Genomic DNA, 18410 nt, shown 5'->3' on the forward strand with positions numbered 1-18410 from the left:
CAGTGAAACAGCATTTCTGATTAATTAGACATGGAGTGCTTCCTCTGTTACAGCCAGTCTGTCTAATTAAGGACAACTTGTTGACTCCAAACTTGCAGCCTTGATGATATCCAGAAGATAAAGGCAGAATGAGGCATAACGTCTAATCTCTGCAGCAGTACGTAGGTATGGGTCACTCTGTGGCTCCCAGACAGGTCTGCCCTTGAATGACGAGCCTGTCCTGGAAACACGGCCGTGTCAGCAGTTATTTACTTGTTGGTAAGTCTGATGGCTGTTATTTCAGGACGCTGCAGTAAATCGGTTTGCTTCTGTGGAGGCCTCGTCTCCGGCTTGAGGTTGCTGGTGAGCCATAGCAATGCCAAACATTCCAAGCATGTAAACGGAAACCTCCCCCGGACAGAGCTCTGTACCCCCTCTGGTTGCTCATCACTCTTCCCATCTGTTTTATTGACACATGAGAATTATAATGTCATGCTTTCCCTCACCCAACCTCAAACCTCCAGCTGTCAGTCACTGCTGCGTGTTTAATGTTAGACGTATGAGGTGACGTTGGTGTGCAGTTTGAGGGGTGGTAGTGTCGTTTCAGTGCACTGCTTAGTTCCACATGTTAAATCTTTAAGTCCTCTCTAGCTGCTGGACTGAAATGTGCCAGAGACCTGCACACAGGTCGAGGACTGTTTCACTCGTCAGCTTTAAATGAATGCTGAACTGCGTTGGCCTGATTGATTTTAGCATCACTACAGCTGTAATTTCACCCCCCCCCCACCTTTGTGATGGGGGATTTTTTCTGTTTCACTGCAGTGTCACTCTCTACTCTGATTGGCTCTTGTTTATTATTGTTTGCCTAGTTATTTACTACCTTTGTGTCTCACTTGGTGAGCCACATTACCAAATGAGAGCAACATGGTTTACACATTCCCTCGGGAAGTGGAAGACAAATCCCCTCTGAGGTTAGGTCAGGAAGGGCGACTGTTGTCAAACTCCAACATGCTGACTTGCTACTGAGACCCTGTGGGACAAGCTGAAAGTAGCTTCTCTTTTGCTTTGGATGTGCATGGACCTCCCCATGCTGGCGTGATCGCTGAACACTGCAAATTTAATGATTCTTTATCAGTTGACCTAAAAAAAGTTACGTGACTAATGTTTAAGGGTAACACTAGGCAAATGACAAATTATTTAGCTTAGAAGTTGAAGCATGTGTCCAACAACATGTTTAAAAATACTGAATCTTTACTGGAGCAGCAGAACATCTAGACAGGAGCCTCGTCTTTCTGAAATAAATGCATCTCGTTCTCGGTACTGGGCTCGTCTCAGGCCCTAGCAGCAGGGTAAAGACACCCACGCACCTTTCAAGACCCCAGAACGCCTCAACACATTCACGGTTTAGCTCACCTGGAGCACAGCTGTCAACCAGGGCTCCCAGGGCCCGACCGGTCTGCCAGTCCCTGTTGAAGTTGGTGATGGGGAGCTCAGGCAGCTTGTTCTGGATCCATCCCAGCAGCCTCTGCTTGGGGGTCTTCTGCTTGCCATCATCTGCCTCTTCCTCTTCATCCCACATGGGCATGGAGATGGAGTAGTGCAGGATCAAGGTCCAAATCAGACCCAGGATCAGCTTCAGGTTTCCATCAACAATGGCTTTAGAGTCTGGGGACCAGATATGAGAGTCACGTTAAACATTAGCACAAAGTTCCTTTATTTTAGAAACTAGTTCAAACCACCATAAAACACAGCACATCTAAAAGAAGGCTGAGCCAAGGACATGAAGTAATCTGTACTTCAAATACTCAGATTCCTCCTGCCATCTAATGTTTGGCTGGCCCCTCCCCCTTTAAACATATTAAAGATGGTCTAATTTCCAGTGGTTGTCATAAGTTGAAGCTGTGTCCATTCTTGAGCACTGCATTTCAAAAGACACATTAACTCAGAGCCCAAACTTCTCTTTTTATTTTTTTTTATTTTTATTTTTTTTTTTAAAGAGGAGGAGGATAACATCAGTGCAAATTAAAAGCTGAGTTTCTGACACTGGTGGACAAAGTGACCGTCCTCAAATGGCAGTACAGTAACTGTGTTTTAAGTCCATGTTAAATGTAGCAGGGGTTTGGCCTGAGTGCTGCAAAGCTTTAATATGAAAACCTTGGAGGATGCGTCGAGTGTAAATGCATTAGTTTCAAGGATGGCAGATTTGACCACCATGTACCAGTTATGGACTTTGTTAACTACCTACCTCATTATCGTTTTACATCACAAAGGAGACGCAGTACATAAAACTCCAGGATGTACACAGAGTCCCGCTGACTGTGTAAAAACAGTCTTTTTCTAATGGACTCTGGGTTGCTCCCCTATTTACCCAGCGGTTGCCATGGGGGATGGACTCATCTGATTTTGTGCTGGATGCCCTTCCTGATGCAACCCTCCCAATTAGCTGGGCTTGAAAGCAGCACTGGGAGTACACCAGCTTGGAATCCCCACAGACTGGATTTGTGGTCTTCCCCCTTATGAAGACGCCACCTGATTCCTGTCATGGCGTTTTATTAACAGTGTGGATGGCTCATGAGCACAGTGAGTTTAAGCAATGAAATGTGTATATAAATAAAATTGACCTTTTATTTGAACTAACTTTAATTTCACATGTCTTTGATGCATTTTTGCAGTGTAATAAAACACTGGACCACTTTTGAAACCCTATTTGTATAAATGAAGCGGTGATGATGAAGTGTGACAGACATGAAATTCATCTGAATGAGAGCCTGAACGGTCTGAATTCAGACGATAGCGTGAGAACCTCCAGAACAGAGAGTTGAGAGCTGAATCACATTAAAACAGACATACTGACACACTAGTTCCAGTTGTGACGACCACACCAGCAGCACACCGACTTTTCTATTTGCATTTTTCTGTTTTCAAGTCTAAACCACACACTGCTGCAAGCTGAGTAAAAGGTGATGCAACCATAAGCTAGCCTGGGCATGAGCACACATACCGGCCCACAGAAACGCTATCACATGCACATAGCTTGCACAAGAAGCAAGACCAATGATTGCTAAGATCAGGCCTTGAGGAAAGGGTGTGGTGCTGTGTTTGTGCGTTTCCAAGCTGATGTTGATCAGATTATTAGTTAGCGAGGAAATAATGGAGCCAAGTTCAGATTCTTGGAAGAACCTGAGATCAAGTTCTGAAATACGAACAAATCCCCACTTTTACATGCAGTGGGTTTTGTTTTGCAGGGGTCTGGAGAGCTTTAGTCGTCATTGCCATCTCAACTCCCCTCCCCCAAATTTACAGCTACATTGGAATAACTGTTGGTGACAGCAAATCAGCCTCAACCACAGTGACACCACCGAGGCCTGGGCTGGAGCTACTGCAACATGAATGGTCTTCTCTGGGAGTCAGTGAGAGTGTGAGCATGCATGATGCAGATAAAGAGGAGCAGAGCAGCAACAGGAAATCTTTTCCCCATAACAACAAGTCGAGCTGTTTGTGCACATGCAAAACTGGGACACTGTCTTAGCTGGCTGCTCGTCTGAATCCAGAAACAGAAGAGCGCCAACGCTGCTCTACATGACATGTCAGCTGCCTTCTGTTTGGCCTTGGTGGGTGAAGGGGGCTGGGTGGGTGGGAGACACTCCATAGGGTGATCAAACAGAACTGGATCAGATGCTTGGATGGCCAGCTACTGTGGGAACTTTGAGAAAGAGAAGCTGAGGAATGGAAGAAAAGAGGCAGCAGCCGGGGGGGGGGGGGGGGCAGAGAAATGTTGCCTAGGGACAGATATAAACCCAGCACTTATAAACTGTTATTAGTACTGATAGCAGAGGCTGAATAAGACCACAGGTTGGTACGTGTAGCAAGAATGCAGATCAGCTAAAGCAGGGGCGTGTCAGCCTGCCAGCCTTCCCAGCAGAGACACGACAACATTACTAGTTTTAGTGGTTGCACAATAAACAGAATACAATCTGCTGCTTTTAGTTCAACAGACAGTCCCCCTATAAAGGAATATCGTCAGGGCTTCATTCAGCTCCGAGTCTGTGTCTTTGATTCATGTCTTGCACACACAAAAGCCACTAAACATTCAAGGAATCTGCCAGCATTCCCAGCAGAGCACAGCTCACCAAGCCTGACGGAGCCCATATATGGACACATGCTGCCACAGACTCCCCCCTCTGCTGACTCATACACCCCCCGGAACAAGTTTGTGTGTGTACCACGGAGGCTACCGTATGGAGTGTCTGTGGTCCTTTTACCCCTAAAACTCCCATGATTCATTGGTATGGCTGGTCGTTACTGTGACAGCCCCTCCACAGCCCTCCTGTGGCATTACATGACATCATCACAACCCGTGACCTGTACCCTGACCTGGTCTCAGCAACGAGACCACGGGGAGGGAGAGCGCTCTGCACGGTTCAGACTGTACAGCAACATCTGGAGCCGATTAGTCCTGAGAGCTTGTAGACGGAAGAACAAGCAGCAGTCCCGAGGCCTCTCCCTTCCCCGTCCATGTTATCCTTACACAATAATGATGAAGTGTAACTGTAGCATGGCTGTCATGAGCTCTCATAATATCATCTCCAGCTCACATCATGTGGAAAGGAATTTTAATGAAATTCATAACATGTCACATGACCAACTGACCATACGTGCATGTGTAACATACATATGAGGAAAAATAAAAAGATTAGTGTTGAAGCCCCACTGAGAAACTAATGGGACCATCATTTACAAAATGGGCCTTATGTTGATTCACAAAGACTTGAAACTCAGTTTAGTGAAGGTTTGTTTCCTCTGTTCCACGGCTCCAGATTAACCACAGAACAGCTGCTGAGAACGTCACACTGCAGTCAGACATTTATAATAAATCTTACAAATAAAAACATAAAGAGTCATTTGCTGTATGTGTTCATGCTGGCCACATATACCGATATGCTAAAGGTAAAGATATTAGTAAAACATGCTGCACATACTGAACACATGTTGGGTGGGTGTGGATAATAAAAGGAAATATCACATTTCATACAGCTCCACACACGAGATATGCCATCTAATGTTATACTGAGTTCAGTCTAAAACCTCCAAATGCTGAAATCTGTGACCTGCAGCTCTTTTCTTTCCCTCCCACTTCTTCCTCTGACTGCACCAAGCCACACTGGAGCTACTACACTTCCTCCTCTTTCTTTCTACTCCTTCCAGTCATCCTCCCTCCCCTCAGCTCTCCTCTGCACTCCCTAAACTGGAAAAAAAAAAAAAAAAAAAGTTCCTCCTGGTTTTTTAGCCTTAAAAGGGCAGAAGCACACTGGATTTGGCAGGGCCCCCCCCACCACCCCCAATTCCCTGGGCTCTGGTTACAGACAGGGAGGGGAGGAGGGAGGACGGAGAGGGAAGGAAAGAGGCAGAAGGGGCGGAGGTCTAAAAGAAAGAAAAAAGGTGGGGGAGTAAAAGTGCTGTATGGGACATTTTTAAAAGGCTGCACTGACAGCAGCTCCCACTGAGGATGGGACGTGTTCATCTGAGTGAAGCAAGCACAGAAAATGGCCTTGGACAAAGAAAAGGATGATCAGGAGGTGAGGGAGGACATGGGTACCATGTTTCCTGGAAACAGCTGAGAAGTACTATTAAACTTCAGTTTGGAAGTCACTGATTATTCCCTCCAGAAGCTCGTCTGTATGTAAAATCTTATGACAAGAACAGTAACATAAGAGCCAGTTTATGAACATTATCTATGAAGAAGAATGTGTCTGCTGTTCATGTGCAGTTTAAATATGTGCTGAAAAAAAGTGCTTGTTGAGTTTGAACATGAGGCATGGGGAGTTGTGGCAGTTTTCCAAATATGATGTAATGGAATAGCCAGAATACCTCTGGACTGAATGGGAACACACACTCTGCTAATTCCAGGATCCACATGACCAACCCCCTCCGCCTGTGCAGACAGGAAGTTGTGCTAATGATAATGAGCTGGCAGGAAGTGATCCATTTTGACCTAACTGAGTGGCTAAGAGCTTATCTCACCCCGACCTGCATTCCTCTCTGCCCTCATCACCAAAGGCTCTCCTTTCCCTCATCATCATGTTTCTGAAATAAAAGATTACATTTAAGATTATAACATCCGAACACAGCAGGTTAAACTGGTGAGCGAGCGTTCCCAGTGGACCTGTGCAGCACTCATGTTATGACCAAAACAGGAGTTCTCCGGGTTTTGGGATTAGCTTAGGAACGTTCAACTTCAAAGAGGAACCCACTATGCTCGCTGGATTCTGCTAATTAACGTGGTCCAAGTTTCAAATAGTTTTCCACCAAGCTGATAACTGATACTGCAACAAGCATCAGTGTAGCTTTTTTTTGGGCTAATGAGCAATAAGATTGTGAATGTGCCAGTTTGCGCCATCTAGCAGCTCAGGTGTCACTGCAGGCAGCACCAGCCAGGAGAATCTGACTTTAACCAAGGAAACCTATTCATCTCCATCACATGGCTCTAAACACCATCTCTTAGGCTAATGTCAGAGATCAACAACACTGGCTTCCATTAGCATCCATTTCCTTGGGTTACTTGTAGAGGCATGGTGCCACGCTTGCAAAAGTAGAAACATGGCAGAGGGAAGTTGATGTTTGACAGTATGAAACTTTTGATTGTGCAAAATCACATATTTGTTGTATACAGCAATAACTAAAACATCTTTGTGTGCTTTGACGTTTCCCAACCATCTAAGGAACACGTCCAAGCAGCACTGTACACTTGTGACAAACTTCCTAAAATGCTTCATCGTCCTGGGATCACAGGAGGCAGCAGCTGGCTATTACCACACAGGCGTCTGTCTCAACCTGCTCACCTCCACTCCCCCTAAAGACAAGGAAGCTGCCATTTATGAAGATGATTCCACACCATATCTGGAAGAGCTTGGCACAACATTCACTGATGCACCGTTTCTGCATTTTCTGCACAGGCTCAGTCAAGTTCATGCAAAGGAGGGTTTCAAATCTGGGTTTGGCTGCCGGGCTGGAGCCGAGATGCTGTTGACATGATTATGACGGAGAATGAACCTCTGCACAAGCAGGGGAATATTTGATGAGGACAACAAGTCCTAATCTGCTGAACAGCTAATGTTTGTTAAAGCTCTATTTCACTCAGACACACAAATAGGATGAAGCTTGTACAAACATGGGTGTGATGAGGGCAGGGGAACAATCACTTACGCCGTCTTTGCACATCGATGCAACAGGAATTTCCTCAAAACTAAAGATTTATACAGAAGATGCTTGTAAAATGTTCTATAGTCACAGCAAACTAAACGACTACATGAGACGTGCTGTTGGATCACTGCTAACATCACTGCCTGCTGCTGGCAGCCTCTGTGACTGAACCCATGTTAGGTCTTTGGATTCATCAGTAGTCATGTGTCTGCTGCTGCCAGATCATGTGGGGCTTTGTCAGAGAGATTACCCGTTAGGCTGAAGCCTGGTTACAGTGAAGTCTGGACTGTGTGGAAATGTAGGAATGGGAGAAGAATGTCACTGTGGCTGGATACCACGCTGGCCGAGCCGTGCAGCACGACAACTTTAGCACTGTGCAGGAACACGAGAGATGCTAAGGACACATGCAAGAGGACCACGTTTACAGCTGAAGGAGCAAACAAGGTTTGGCAGGAAGAGTCTGAAAAAAAATGAGCTCACATATTAACCTTTAACCATTTATCTACTGTGGATTTACTGTCAGCAGGTCCATTTTACAAGTTCTGTGTAAGTGAAAGCGACTCCTTTGGTTTGTCCTAGAGACAAAACTCAAAGTGGTTCGGCAAAGATCAGAAGACAAGTTTTACAGGGATGTTTAAAGTGTCATGGTCACAACCTGCTGATGTCTGAACACAAACCAGAACTGACCATCTTTGCTTCACACTACCTTATTCAGAATATTTACATTGTTCCTAAAAAGTGATGATTTTTTAAACTTTACAGCCAAAGATGCGTAATAAGTCCATTTGGCCAATATGAATATTGGTTAATAAATCTGGGAATGGATTAAAAGACACACAGCATCTCTGTGGGAGATTCTGCTAAATTGATTTTTTAACCTTTTAGTAAAGTTAGCCTAAAGGGAAAAAAGAAAAACATCAGCCTAAGCAAAGCTGATACGCTGCTGGTCCCAGTGTTGCATTTCCTGTGCAAAGTAGAACATCAAGTGTCTGTAAGAGGAGCGTTTGCCAAACAGCCTGGCCCAGCCGGTGAAGGGGAGCCCTTTGTAACAGAGCTGAGTACCGGTCAGTGGTCATCCTTCTCCAGATCCATCTCCTGCAGCCCATCCACTGAGCCTCTGCCTTTAAACCAGCAACATTCGTTCCAGTGTCTCTAAAGTCGCCCACTTCATTTATTTTACAGTCTGCCTCTTTCCTTCCCAGTGTGCTCAAAGGTGACATCCAATCTTTAGAGAGGTGTGAGGGTTCAGAAAGCAGAGTGTAGAAACAGTGACAGTTTCTTCTGCTGGTTTGGAAGTGGCAACTATCATTCCTTCACTTTGTGTCAGAGTTAAACATCTGGCATGAAAAATGAGATTTGACAGAACAGAAGTCCACTGATGGTTACAGCACAGTGTTTGTCTTTACTACCTGCTGACTGACATGCTGGGGGATTAAAATATTTACATGTGATGAAAAATTCCTGCCTGATGCTGAAAATATCAGCTGTCAGAAAATACCAAAGTACCGAGTAAAATAGTTCTGCTGTCACAAAATGATTATCCCGTCTCTTATTTGTAGCCTGAACTACATTAAATCCCTGTAATACTTCTCAGAGGCTTTGTGAGGGCGTGTACGAGAACAGGAGTTTGTGCTGACGTTCGCTCTTTGTATTGAGAGCAGAGTGAAGCCCAAGTGAAAAAGACAGAATCTCACACATGAAATTCTCAAGCAAGCACAGTAGCCCAAAATAAGACTGTGGACAAGGACAGCCAATAAGAACAAAGTGGGCTTAAAGGGGGAGGAGCCGTGATTTCAGACAGAGCCACACCGAGGCTGTGTACGAGATAACTGTTAATCACTCAGAGCTATTCTAGTTTTTATTCTTGGACTGAGCAAGATGCACAAATACTGAACGTCTGACTTCAGTGAGGACGCGTTTGCCTTTTCCTCAGGTGTAAAATAAGAAACATTGTGGACACCTGCGTCTCTGGGGTTGGATGGACTACTCCACAACACACACAGCTGTTATTTGTCCAGCTTCCTGGCTGCTTTCTGGGTAGAACTAATAAGCATTTAACGAGTGAACTCCAGATGAATTGGATCCACTGGAAACTGTTGAATTTTCAGTAAACAAGAAAAAGACAAGTGAAATGAGAAATGAAAGAGGTGTGGCCATCAAGATGCAAGATGAAAGGAAACCTGATAAGTAATCAGAGAGAAAATATGCTGAAAACCAAACTGGGCAAAGAACAACAACAAAAAAAAAAAGCCCAGAGCACAGAGAAGGAGAGAGCGTGTGCATCACGCTGTGAAGAGATGTCAGTTTGGCAATTTGTGGTGAGCCTTGCTGCCTGGGTGTGTCCACTTTCTGCAATGAAAGGAGGAAGTAAAAGAAAAGCAGGCTCCTCTCTCATCTTCAGATTAAATGAGTCAAAGGAGCAGCTAAGGATGAGTGTGAGTCAGCAGGAGGAACACTGGAGCCTCGTGCTTCGCCCTAAATACCAGCAAAGTACTGTTTTCATTAAAACAATCTGCTGGCATGTATCGAGAAAATGAGGGTGAAATGTGTGAAGGTGGTATCAGATGTGTACTTTAAGTTGTCAACCGCAATGTCTGCAGCAGCGCCTCCCAAATTTAGAGCCACCCTTTGGATCCAGCAGGGCATCGTCTCCCCTGCAGAGCAGCTGGAGGCAGGAGCGTGTTCATGGAAACCAAGTGAGCCAGACACCAGAGATGACAAGGACCCACTCATGTCTGAGTCACAGAGCTGTCACACATTTCCACCCACAGACTCTGTAGATAAGACAGTTACAGACTCGGTCTTTACTCCAGGTGATGAGGCGGCATTTTATTTGTTCTTACAGACCCTGAATAATGAACTGTAGCGAGGACTCATCAGAGCTGTGTGACATCTGTACTGTTCTGGGAGAAATATGAGAAAGCAGAACATCAGCAGCGCAGTGAGCAGGCATGCAGCTGCATGTAGGCAGAGCCAATTCAAACTTCATGTCTGCTGCAGTCCAGAATCAGCCCGAGCTCTCTCCACCACATCAACACACACAGTAGGTCTGGGACAGGCCCACAGAGCGTGGCTCTGACAGGCCGGCTCAGGCGGCTGAAAGACACCCCACCCACTGACCCCACAGCACAGTCAGACCCCCTCCTCCCAAAACAATCTGCCTCAAATCTGAACAGCCCGAGACAAAAGCCCTGCGCCCCCGGTCACCCGAGGGAAACGCCCGCTGCCTCACTGAGAATCCTTTCAGAAATCCTGGTGCGCGTTTAAACGCTTCTGCTCTTAAAATGACCACAATTAACTACAGTGCAATCAAATGTGACCACTTCTTTAGGAACAGCAAACATTTCCCCACAGACTGCAGCGCAGGAGGGAGCAGAAGCCACCTGAGTAAACCTGTTGGAGTAAAGCTGGATCAATCACTCGTCCTGGCACTCACACACACTCACCTATGGACACCAGCTTGATGTTTTCCTTGTCCAGGAACTCCAGAGCCACCGACACGTTCTCCAGCTGCATCTGGCGAAAGGTGGGCCTCTGGTTGTACTTTCGGAACATTTTCTTCTGAGACAGGACCTCCAGGAGCCCGATGAGCCGCAGCCCGTCGCTGAGATCCGTCTGCAGGTTGCCGATCCTCTTGTTGACGCATTTCAGGTGTTCGTTACACCAGCGGGTGAAGGTGTTCTGCTGTATCTTCTTCCACGGCGCATCCTCGGCCAGGTCTTTCTCTGTTGCGGGCATTTCTGCGTCCTTGTCCGCGGAGAGAGCGTTTGGAGCGGGCGCGGCGCTCTGGTGGAGCCGGGGGTGGGAACCACTCATTTTTATGGTCTCGGCTGTCTCCTGGTTCGCTGGCTTCTCTTTTTTTCCTTCGCCCTGGGTGGAGTCTTCTCAGTCTTCCCTTTCTAGCTCGTCTGTTTGTGGAGAAAAGAAAAAGAGGAGTGAACAGTTACTGACAGCCTGGAGACACAAGTTTCGCATAGAAAGTAGGCGGCTGTGAACGGAAAGGGACGAGTCAGCTCCATTATCCGTGTCACAATAAGGAAAAAAGGGGGAAACAAATAAGAAGAGTGGCATTTAGCCCCGCTAGACTGTGTCCCAAACTTACGCCTGGCCCAGCTAAGGAAAACCCAATGTCCCGTGTCGGGGCGGTTGAGCTGTAAGAAACCTGAAACGTGTTCAAATTCTAACTTTACGCCATGTTTAACAGCAAAAAAAGCATCTCGCTAATTTTACCACCGAGTTTAACTCACTGCAGTCAGAACAGCTGCTCTGTGTTTGGACATTTAGCCATTTTTAATAAAGACAGTCAGCGGTGTCCAGAGAAAGTGCTCCGGGCAGGAGACCTCAGGCTGCAGCGCCACAAGTCAGAAGTACGCATAATCTGAGAGTTGGGGTCTTCATTGTGTTCAGCCCTCGGGTTTACTTTAACACACCGTCGAGTCATTGTTCGGTTTATCCTCCGCTGATGCACCTTTGTAAACAGGCTCCTGTCTGAAGCTAACAGTCATGGGGACATTAAAGCAAACTGTCCCCAAACTAATGGACAGTGCTGGCGACACCCAGGACATGTGGCAAACACCAATGATCATAACCATCAGGCCACAACGTGCCAGCATTGTTGTATGAACTGTGTGATTTCACTGGAAATCAGAAAGCAGTGAAATTACCTCTGTGGTCTTTGTAATGGTCTTCATGTGTATTTGTCAAAGACTGTCCTTATCCTGGGAATCCTATCGTCCCACTGTGGGACTATGTGACAGTTTGCACACCGTTAGTTCGTCCTGTGGGTTTTACCTGCTCCCGTCTTTCACCTGCCCTCATCACAGTCTGATTGATTTCACCTGCTCAGCCTCAGCCGTTGTTTCCTTCTGTGTTTTTCTGTGGACGTCTTCTAAGTTTTCTAAAAATGAAACTTAATGGTGCCATAAAGTTAAAACTCTTAATATTGTCATCTTAATTCAGTTTTTACAAATACCCACAAGTATTTCCTTCGAGGACATAAAGCCCTCTCCCCCATGACCTTTATCCCTAATGCCATGCTGTGGCTACAGAAGCAGAGGGGCTGTTTTCAGAGCTCGACAATCAGATATTCCAGCAGACCTACTGAGACGAAGGGCCCATGTTCACGGTCCCTGTGAGGATATGAGCTCATCTTGTGCTCGGGGTCCCAGGCGAAGTAAATATTTAAGATATCTGGAAGGATAAGCAGATCGGGGACTCGCAGTTGTTTGTTTGTGTGCGTTGGAATGCATTCAGTGTTGTTCAACCTTCCTTTTTTGTGCAAGCATGGACAGTGTGCTTATTTGTGCATTCGAGCGCACAGTGTGAACCTCTGCCTTCGTCTGTTTGTGACGTCACTGTGCTGTGTGTGCAGCCCCGTCATTAAAGACAGGACTGTGTGGACCAGTCTGCACTCTGTTTATCCCAGCTGTACTGACCCAACAGCCTGATCACAGATCAGCTATGTGCTCTACACTAATACATGGTAGGCTATACGCTAATGATGAAGTCTGATAACAGCCAGGATCGATTGTTTTCATCACTTTGTCTTCTGCATTGGAGACACGTGCTGATGGCTCTTTGTAGGTTTACGAAAAACTGTGACGGCCAATATTATAAAGAAGCATCAAGCAAGCTTTGAGGTGAACAGTTAGCAGCTGTCAGCTCTAAAAAGGTTGACAAAGAGGCCGGGCATGGCGAGGTACTATACTGGTCACCAAAGAAGCTTACAGTTTATCACCAGCTCCATGCACGCTGCTCTGTGACTGCTTTGACCTTCAGAGCTAAGGAAGTAAGCTGATGGCCAAAACTGTTGTTCCTCTAATGAGCACAGTCTCGAAAAGCTCGTCCCTCCACACAGTTGGCTTGATTTGCTAATAGAAATAAACACCATCACAGCCTGGTGCAAAACCCAGTTCTGGTCTCTATAGTGATAGTTTCTTTCATAACAACTGTGCAGTGGGTAGATTTGATCCATTTACATTTTTTTAAGTGATAAATCAGACGTGGGTAATCCACTGGTGTGCTGCCACTGGCAGATATCTGTGAATGGGATGTGTTGACTATGTGGTTTGGTGTCTTTTTAAGCATTTTTAAGGGATCATCTAAGAAAAAATATACTTTGCTGATGATTCACAATGTTGGTGCTCCACTTTTTTTCACCTCACCAGCAGTTATGCATGCCTGCATCATTGCAGCGATGCAGTTCATGTATGCAACTGTCAATCTTACTAACCACAGCTGATAACTTGGCAGTCCACTGTCTGATGCAAATATGCTTCTAAAGCTGTAACATGAAAGCTCTGTGCTTTATGCCATCAGATGGGTGCTTCCTGTGGTTTTTGAATGAAATTATCTGACAAATAATAAATCCTGTAGTGGTCAGACGTTTTTGTTAGTGCACTCCTTCACATACAATTTGTGGTTGAAGCTTGCTAAACAGGCTTGTTACTATTAGTTGGGAACTTTACCCTTTAAAGGTGAGTTTAAATATGGCCACTTTTGGCTCCTCAAAGCAAAAGGCATCATGGTGGTGGCCAAAAGGCTGATGTGCAGCATTCATAATGCACAAGTAGGTAAGTGCTGCATTATTTAGGCACATAAATAAGACACGGACATGTTAGCAACCTATTTCCAAAGTGTAACCAGCAGGACTGAACCGGACGTTTGATGAACTGCCAGATTTCTAGCTCAGTGGTTTCTGTTGCTTTGTAGTATCTGACATCTGATTATGACTTCTAAGCAGGACATCAGTGTTATCTGTGTACCCCGACCTTTAAATTCCTTTTTTCCTGTGAGTAACACACCAGCAGCAGCTCTACAGATGGGCTTGGATGTGACTCTGCAACTTTTTGACTAAATAAGGAGTTCAGTGCCAGGAGCCACAGTGCGGCCGGCAGCCATCAAGAATGCTTGGCCTTTGTGTAGATGTGTGTGTGTGTGTGTCTGGTCAAAGGAGAATCTCAAGAATGCTCTTCACCCCCATAACAACCCCGGAGCCTCCAGACTTAATAACACCCCAATAAAAGAGTTAATGCAACACACACAGAGTGGCACCAGCTTGCTTCTATCGTCCTGTGGTCACTTAAAGAATCGAAAAACACAATTAGATCGTTTTGGTATAATTGTGTAATTCACATCATTTTACAGCTCAAACTGTATATTCACAATAATTTACAGGCTTAATGAAGATGTCCAACAACAGCGGCAGAGCAGAAAACAGGCCAAATAAACACAATGTACCAGAAAGAAGAAGTGAATGGATGCTTGGAGAGGCGTAATCTGTGGTTTGTTCATGCCAGAGAGCTCAATGAAGTTCTGCCTGGAAGTAAGTGAAAGCCGAGGAAGCTGGCAGAATATCCAGCACATATAGAGGCCTATTGTTCCAGAGGAATTTAGAAAATAAACAGGCAACAGACAACAAGCAGGGCGGGGACGGCAAGAGCTCACCGAGGCAAGACTGAGCTCTCTCGCTTGTCATTTGTCTCCCCCTAGCATTTTATTATGGTACTACACTTCTCTGCCCTGGAAGTGTTCCAGTTATCTGCTTTTTGGATCTATCCACTTTTTATCCTGATCGTTGTGACGTCATCACTGAGTCCTTTGCTGGATGCTGTTGAGGACTTTGCGCACCACCGCAGAAATCTCATTAGAAAATCACTTAGTCACTGTTACAAACAAGATTTTCATTAAAGTGCCCAAAAGCTGCATCAGTGTTAATCTGACTAATGCTTCAAGACAGACTGAAAATGTGTCATTCCAGCTTCTTACCCACACATCAGGACCTCAGTTTAGACTGCATCTTAGCTCAAAGACAATAAGGTAAGAACATGAATGAGTGCTGTAAAAACACAACCTGACCACGTCAGTGTTGAGAAAGGATTTCAGAGAGCTACAGAACTAAATGTGGCACTGGTATTCCCTGCTTGTGCAGGAGGCCTCCAGCCAAAGATCACAGTGAGTACAACAGGAGTACATGCCTCATTCCCTGGATCGGCTGAGACGAAACCCAGAGGCTGGAGTGCTAAGATACGGGTACTAGTGTCCCTCCAACGAGTCTGTGTCAGGTAAGACTGAAGCAGAGGACCTGAGAGATGAACACCATTGATTTATGGAACAGATGGAGAAGGAGGGAAGAGCTTTGGATGGCTTGTAGTATTTTTCATCAAATAGTCAAATGTGAAATCTATCGACCTGTCTATGGGGCATGGTATATCTCTGTGTGTGTGTGTGTGTGTGTGTGTGTGTCTTCATGCAAATATAAGCTCTATTCCTCAGAAAGGTGTCGACTTAGTCTCCACTTCAGTGAATCTTATATAGCTGTATAGCACCAGCCTGTCACACCATCAGCTTCTCATCACTTACCCCACCCAATCAGCCACAAGCGTGAGCAGAGCAAAACTCCGCACAGGAAATGTAACACTGCACGCGATAACACTGCCAGCCATATTACATACAAGACAGTGCGGAGACAGCCAGTCAGAAGCAGAGATTACACCTAAATTATGGTTTTCCCCTCCAGTTTCTGTAGACAGTGTGGTAACGGTGGCACTTGTTAGGTGAAAGTAGGACAAGACATGTCAAATAAGGACGCGTTAGATTGAGTTGTTTACATCAGATGAACCACGCCAGCATCCTCTTTTCTCTTCACAGTATATATATTTATGAGAGAGAGAGACAGAAATCCAGTCAGTCTGAGTAGTGCCACGTTTGCCTGATGTTTGGCTGCATGCAGGTGAATCCATTTGTAAATCATAAGAGGAAGTCATAAGCCTCGAAAGTATCTTAATGGCTCTCATTCTAGTGGATTTAATTAGATCTTTACCTTTAAACAACTTTTTTAACAAAAACAAATGTATCTATAGATACCTATAGATACATTTTCTGAAAGCTGATTCAATATAAAGACAGTGATGTGCAGAAGTCTTAAGCTGCCCCTCACTGGATATATTTTGCTAGGAAAATGGAAAAAGGTGCAGCAATTAACTGAGACATCTGAAAGCGAACATATGTATTTATTCAACACAGTCTGAGCTCTCTTATTCAAGCCTTCTGTGATTTCATTAAGTAGTATTTAGGAGTAGTTTCTTAGGTTCTTGGAAGACGTTTCAAAGTCTTCTTTACAAACTGAACACTTTTCAAGGTGACCCCACGTTTCTTCAATAATGTTGAAGTCTGGAGCCCAGTCCACACTGTGTGTTTTTCTGTTCAGCTTGGCTTTTACTTTGTTGGCAGTGTGTTTGGGATGAAAAATGAAGCTGTTGCTAATCGGATGTTTTCCAGAGGGTATTGCATGATGGATCAACATCTGATGGTAAGGAGCCAGACATTCTTCTCTTAGTCCCAAACCATGACAGAGCCTCCACCATGTCGGACAGACGTCTGTAGACACTCACTGTAGTAGTCAAAATCGTAGTCATCATCTCATAAAAGCTGTTTCCAATGATTTTTAGTCACGTTCATGTGTAATTTAGCATAATTCAACTTTTTGAGGCGTTTCCCTTATTGAAGAACGGCTTCTTAGTAACTACCCATCTACGGTCCAGTGTCGGCTCTTTGCTGGATCTTTTCCTTTCTTAACGATATGACTATGACATACTTTTCATCTGCTGTATGTAGATTTTCAGGCCTGATACTTTTTCACCCTCCTCTCGTTTTTTGTTTTGTTTAAGGCCACATCATGCTGAGTTAGTTCAAAAACACCATTTGATTCCTGACCACACTCTGTTACCTGGATCTGCTACAGTGTCTAAAGATAGTTTAACAGATGAACAGCATTACAAATGAAAATGTTACTATGTGTTGTCACACACTGGTTCATTCTTAGCTGCCTTTTTATGCTTGATTGAATCATAGGTCACAGTGAAATGGCTTAGCAAAGGTCAGGCACAAGGACTGGGCTGAAAATAAAGGACAAAGCAGCCAATGCCCACAGACTAACTTCTAAGAAGTACTCCCTTTAGGACCACTTTAAAAAGATGACAAGAAACAAAATCGAATGGAATGTGGGGGTGGCTCGAGACTTTTACTGTAGGTCATATCTCACCATAATATTTCTGCATGAAAAACACCAAGTCTGCATACATTTTTCTGTTTTAGGGAATTTAAGTTTTATTATGTCCTCGAGTTTGTTACAAAACATTCACATGACCAGCGATGGGTAAACGCGTTACTGTAATCCGATTACTTTTTTCAAGTAACGAGTAATGTAAGGGATTACCACTGCAAAAACGGTAATTAGATTACCGTTACTTTCCCTTAGGAACGCTGCGTTACTGCGTTACTAAAACCGTGAGTTTTTTGCGAGAATGTCTCATGACAGTGACGTAAGCGAGTGCGACGTTCGTGACAACAGCTGTGTGCAGATCAACAATGGATAATATATCGAGTGCGGAGAGAGTATGAGCGTGCAGCGTTTAAAGCGTGGAAGTACTGACCTTACTTTGAGTTTGATTCCATAAAAAGTGACAAAAACATGAGTGTCCGTTGTGCGTGGGAAGAAAACTTCTTTTTACAGCGAAAAAACCCCTAAACTTCCAAGCAAGCGCCGAATGCGCTACGACTGTAATGGGAACTTTATAGAGAAACTCGCGGAGTCTTCAACTGACCGCTGCAGCACACTTGCACCAGGGCAAACCTCCGCCTACCCCAGTCCTGCTTTACAGGTGAAAATAGAGCAACTAGTCTTTGACTTTATTTATTTTCTGCTGTGTTTTACTCGCATCTATTTGAAAGAGTGAGTGTAAACACAAAAAATATTTTATTTTATGTGCTGGAATGTGCAGAAAATAGGTTTGAATGTTAAACAAATTTCTTCCAGTCAGAGAATGTTGCATATAATTTAATTTTTGCTTGATGCATAAAGTTAAAAGATTAAAACTAATAAAACAAGTTTTAAAAAGAGACTTTTCCATTTGATTACATTTTGTATGATGGATTATGCAGAAAAAGTAGAACTGGGCTGAAAGATCTATCGCTTTATCACCTGTTCAGGTTGTAAATTGTGTTTTTAAAAAGTAACTAACTAAGTAATTAATTACTTTTGAAAATAAGTAATCAGTAAAGTAACAGGATTACTTTTTTCAAGTAACTTGACCAACACTGCACATGACAAAAGCTAAACTTTTAAATTTGCTGTAGAGATACATAACAACACTAGTGATTTTAATCGTAACCTGCTGGTGTAATCGATGAATCGGGGGTTTGATTTTCATTTGTATGTGACAATTAGTAAC

The 18410-nt window shown here is 44.5% G+C and overlaps 1 protein-coding gene across 5 annotated transcripts in view; it reads right to left on the reverse strand.

Moving 5' to 3' along the window:
* The window catches only part of flna (filamin A, alpha (actin binding protein 280)), a 43871-nt gene that overhangs the window by 23313 nt on the left and 2148 nt on the right, over positions 1–18410 (reverse strand). For 4 of the 5 annotated variants that reach the window (XM_013276911.3, XM_005458765.4, XM_005458766.4 and 1 more), the window contains exons 1-3: positions 11844–12001; positions 10626–11087; positions 1393–1644 (exon numbers count right to left, since the gene is read on the reverse strand). In XM_013276911.3, coding sequence (XP_013132365.1) covers positions 1393–1644; positions 10626–10995 — 622 coding nt within the window. In that variant the 5' untranslated portion in view covers positions 10996–11087; positions 11844–12001. Of the gene's footprint in view, positions 1–1392; positions 1645–10625; positions 11088–11843; positions 12002–18410 lie in introns of those variants that run through there. The other variant, XM_013276909.3, reaches the window with a different exon arrangement.

Source organism: Oreochromis niloticus, linkage group LG20 (genome assembly GCF_001858045.2).
Source record: "Oreochromis niloticus isolate F11D_XX linkage group LG20, O_niloticus_UMD_NMBU, whole genome shotgun sequence".
In the NCBI taxonomy this organism is placed as follows: domain Eukaryota; kingdom Metazoa; phylum Chordata; class Actinopteri; order Cichliformes; family Cichlidae; genus Oreochromis; species Oreochromis niloticus.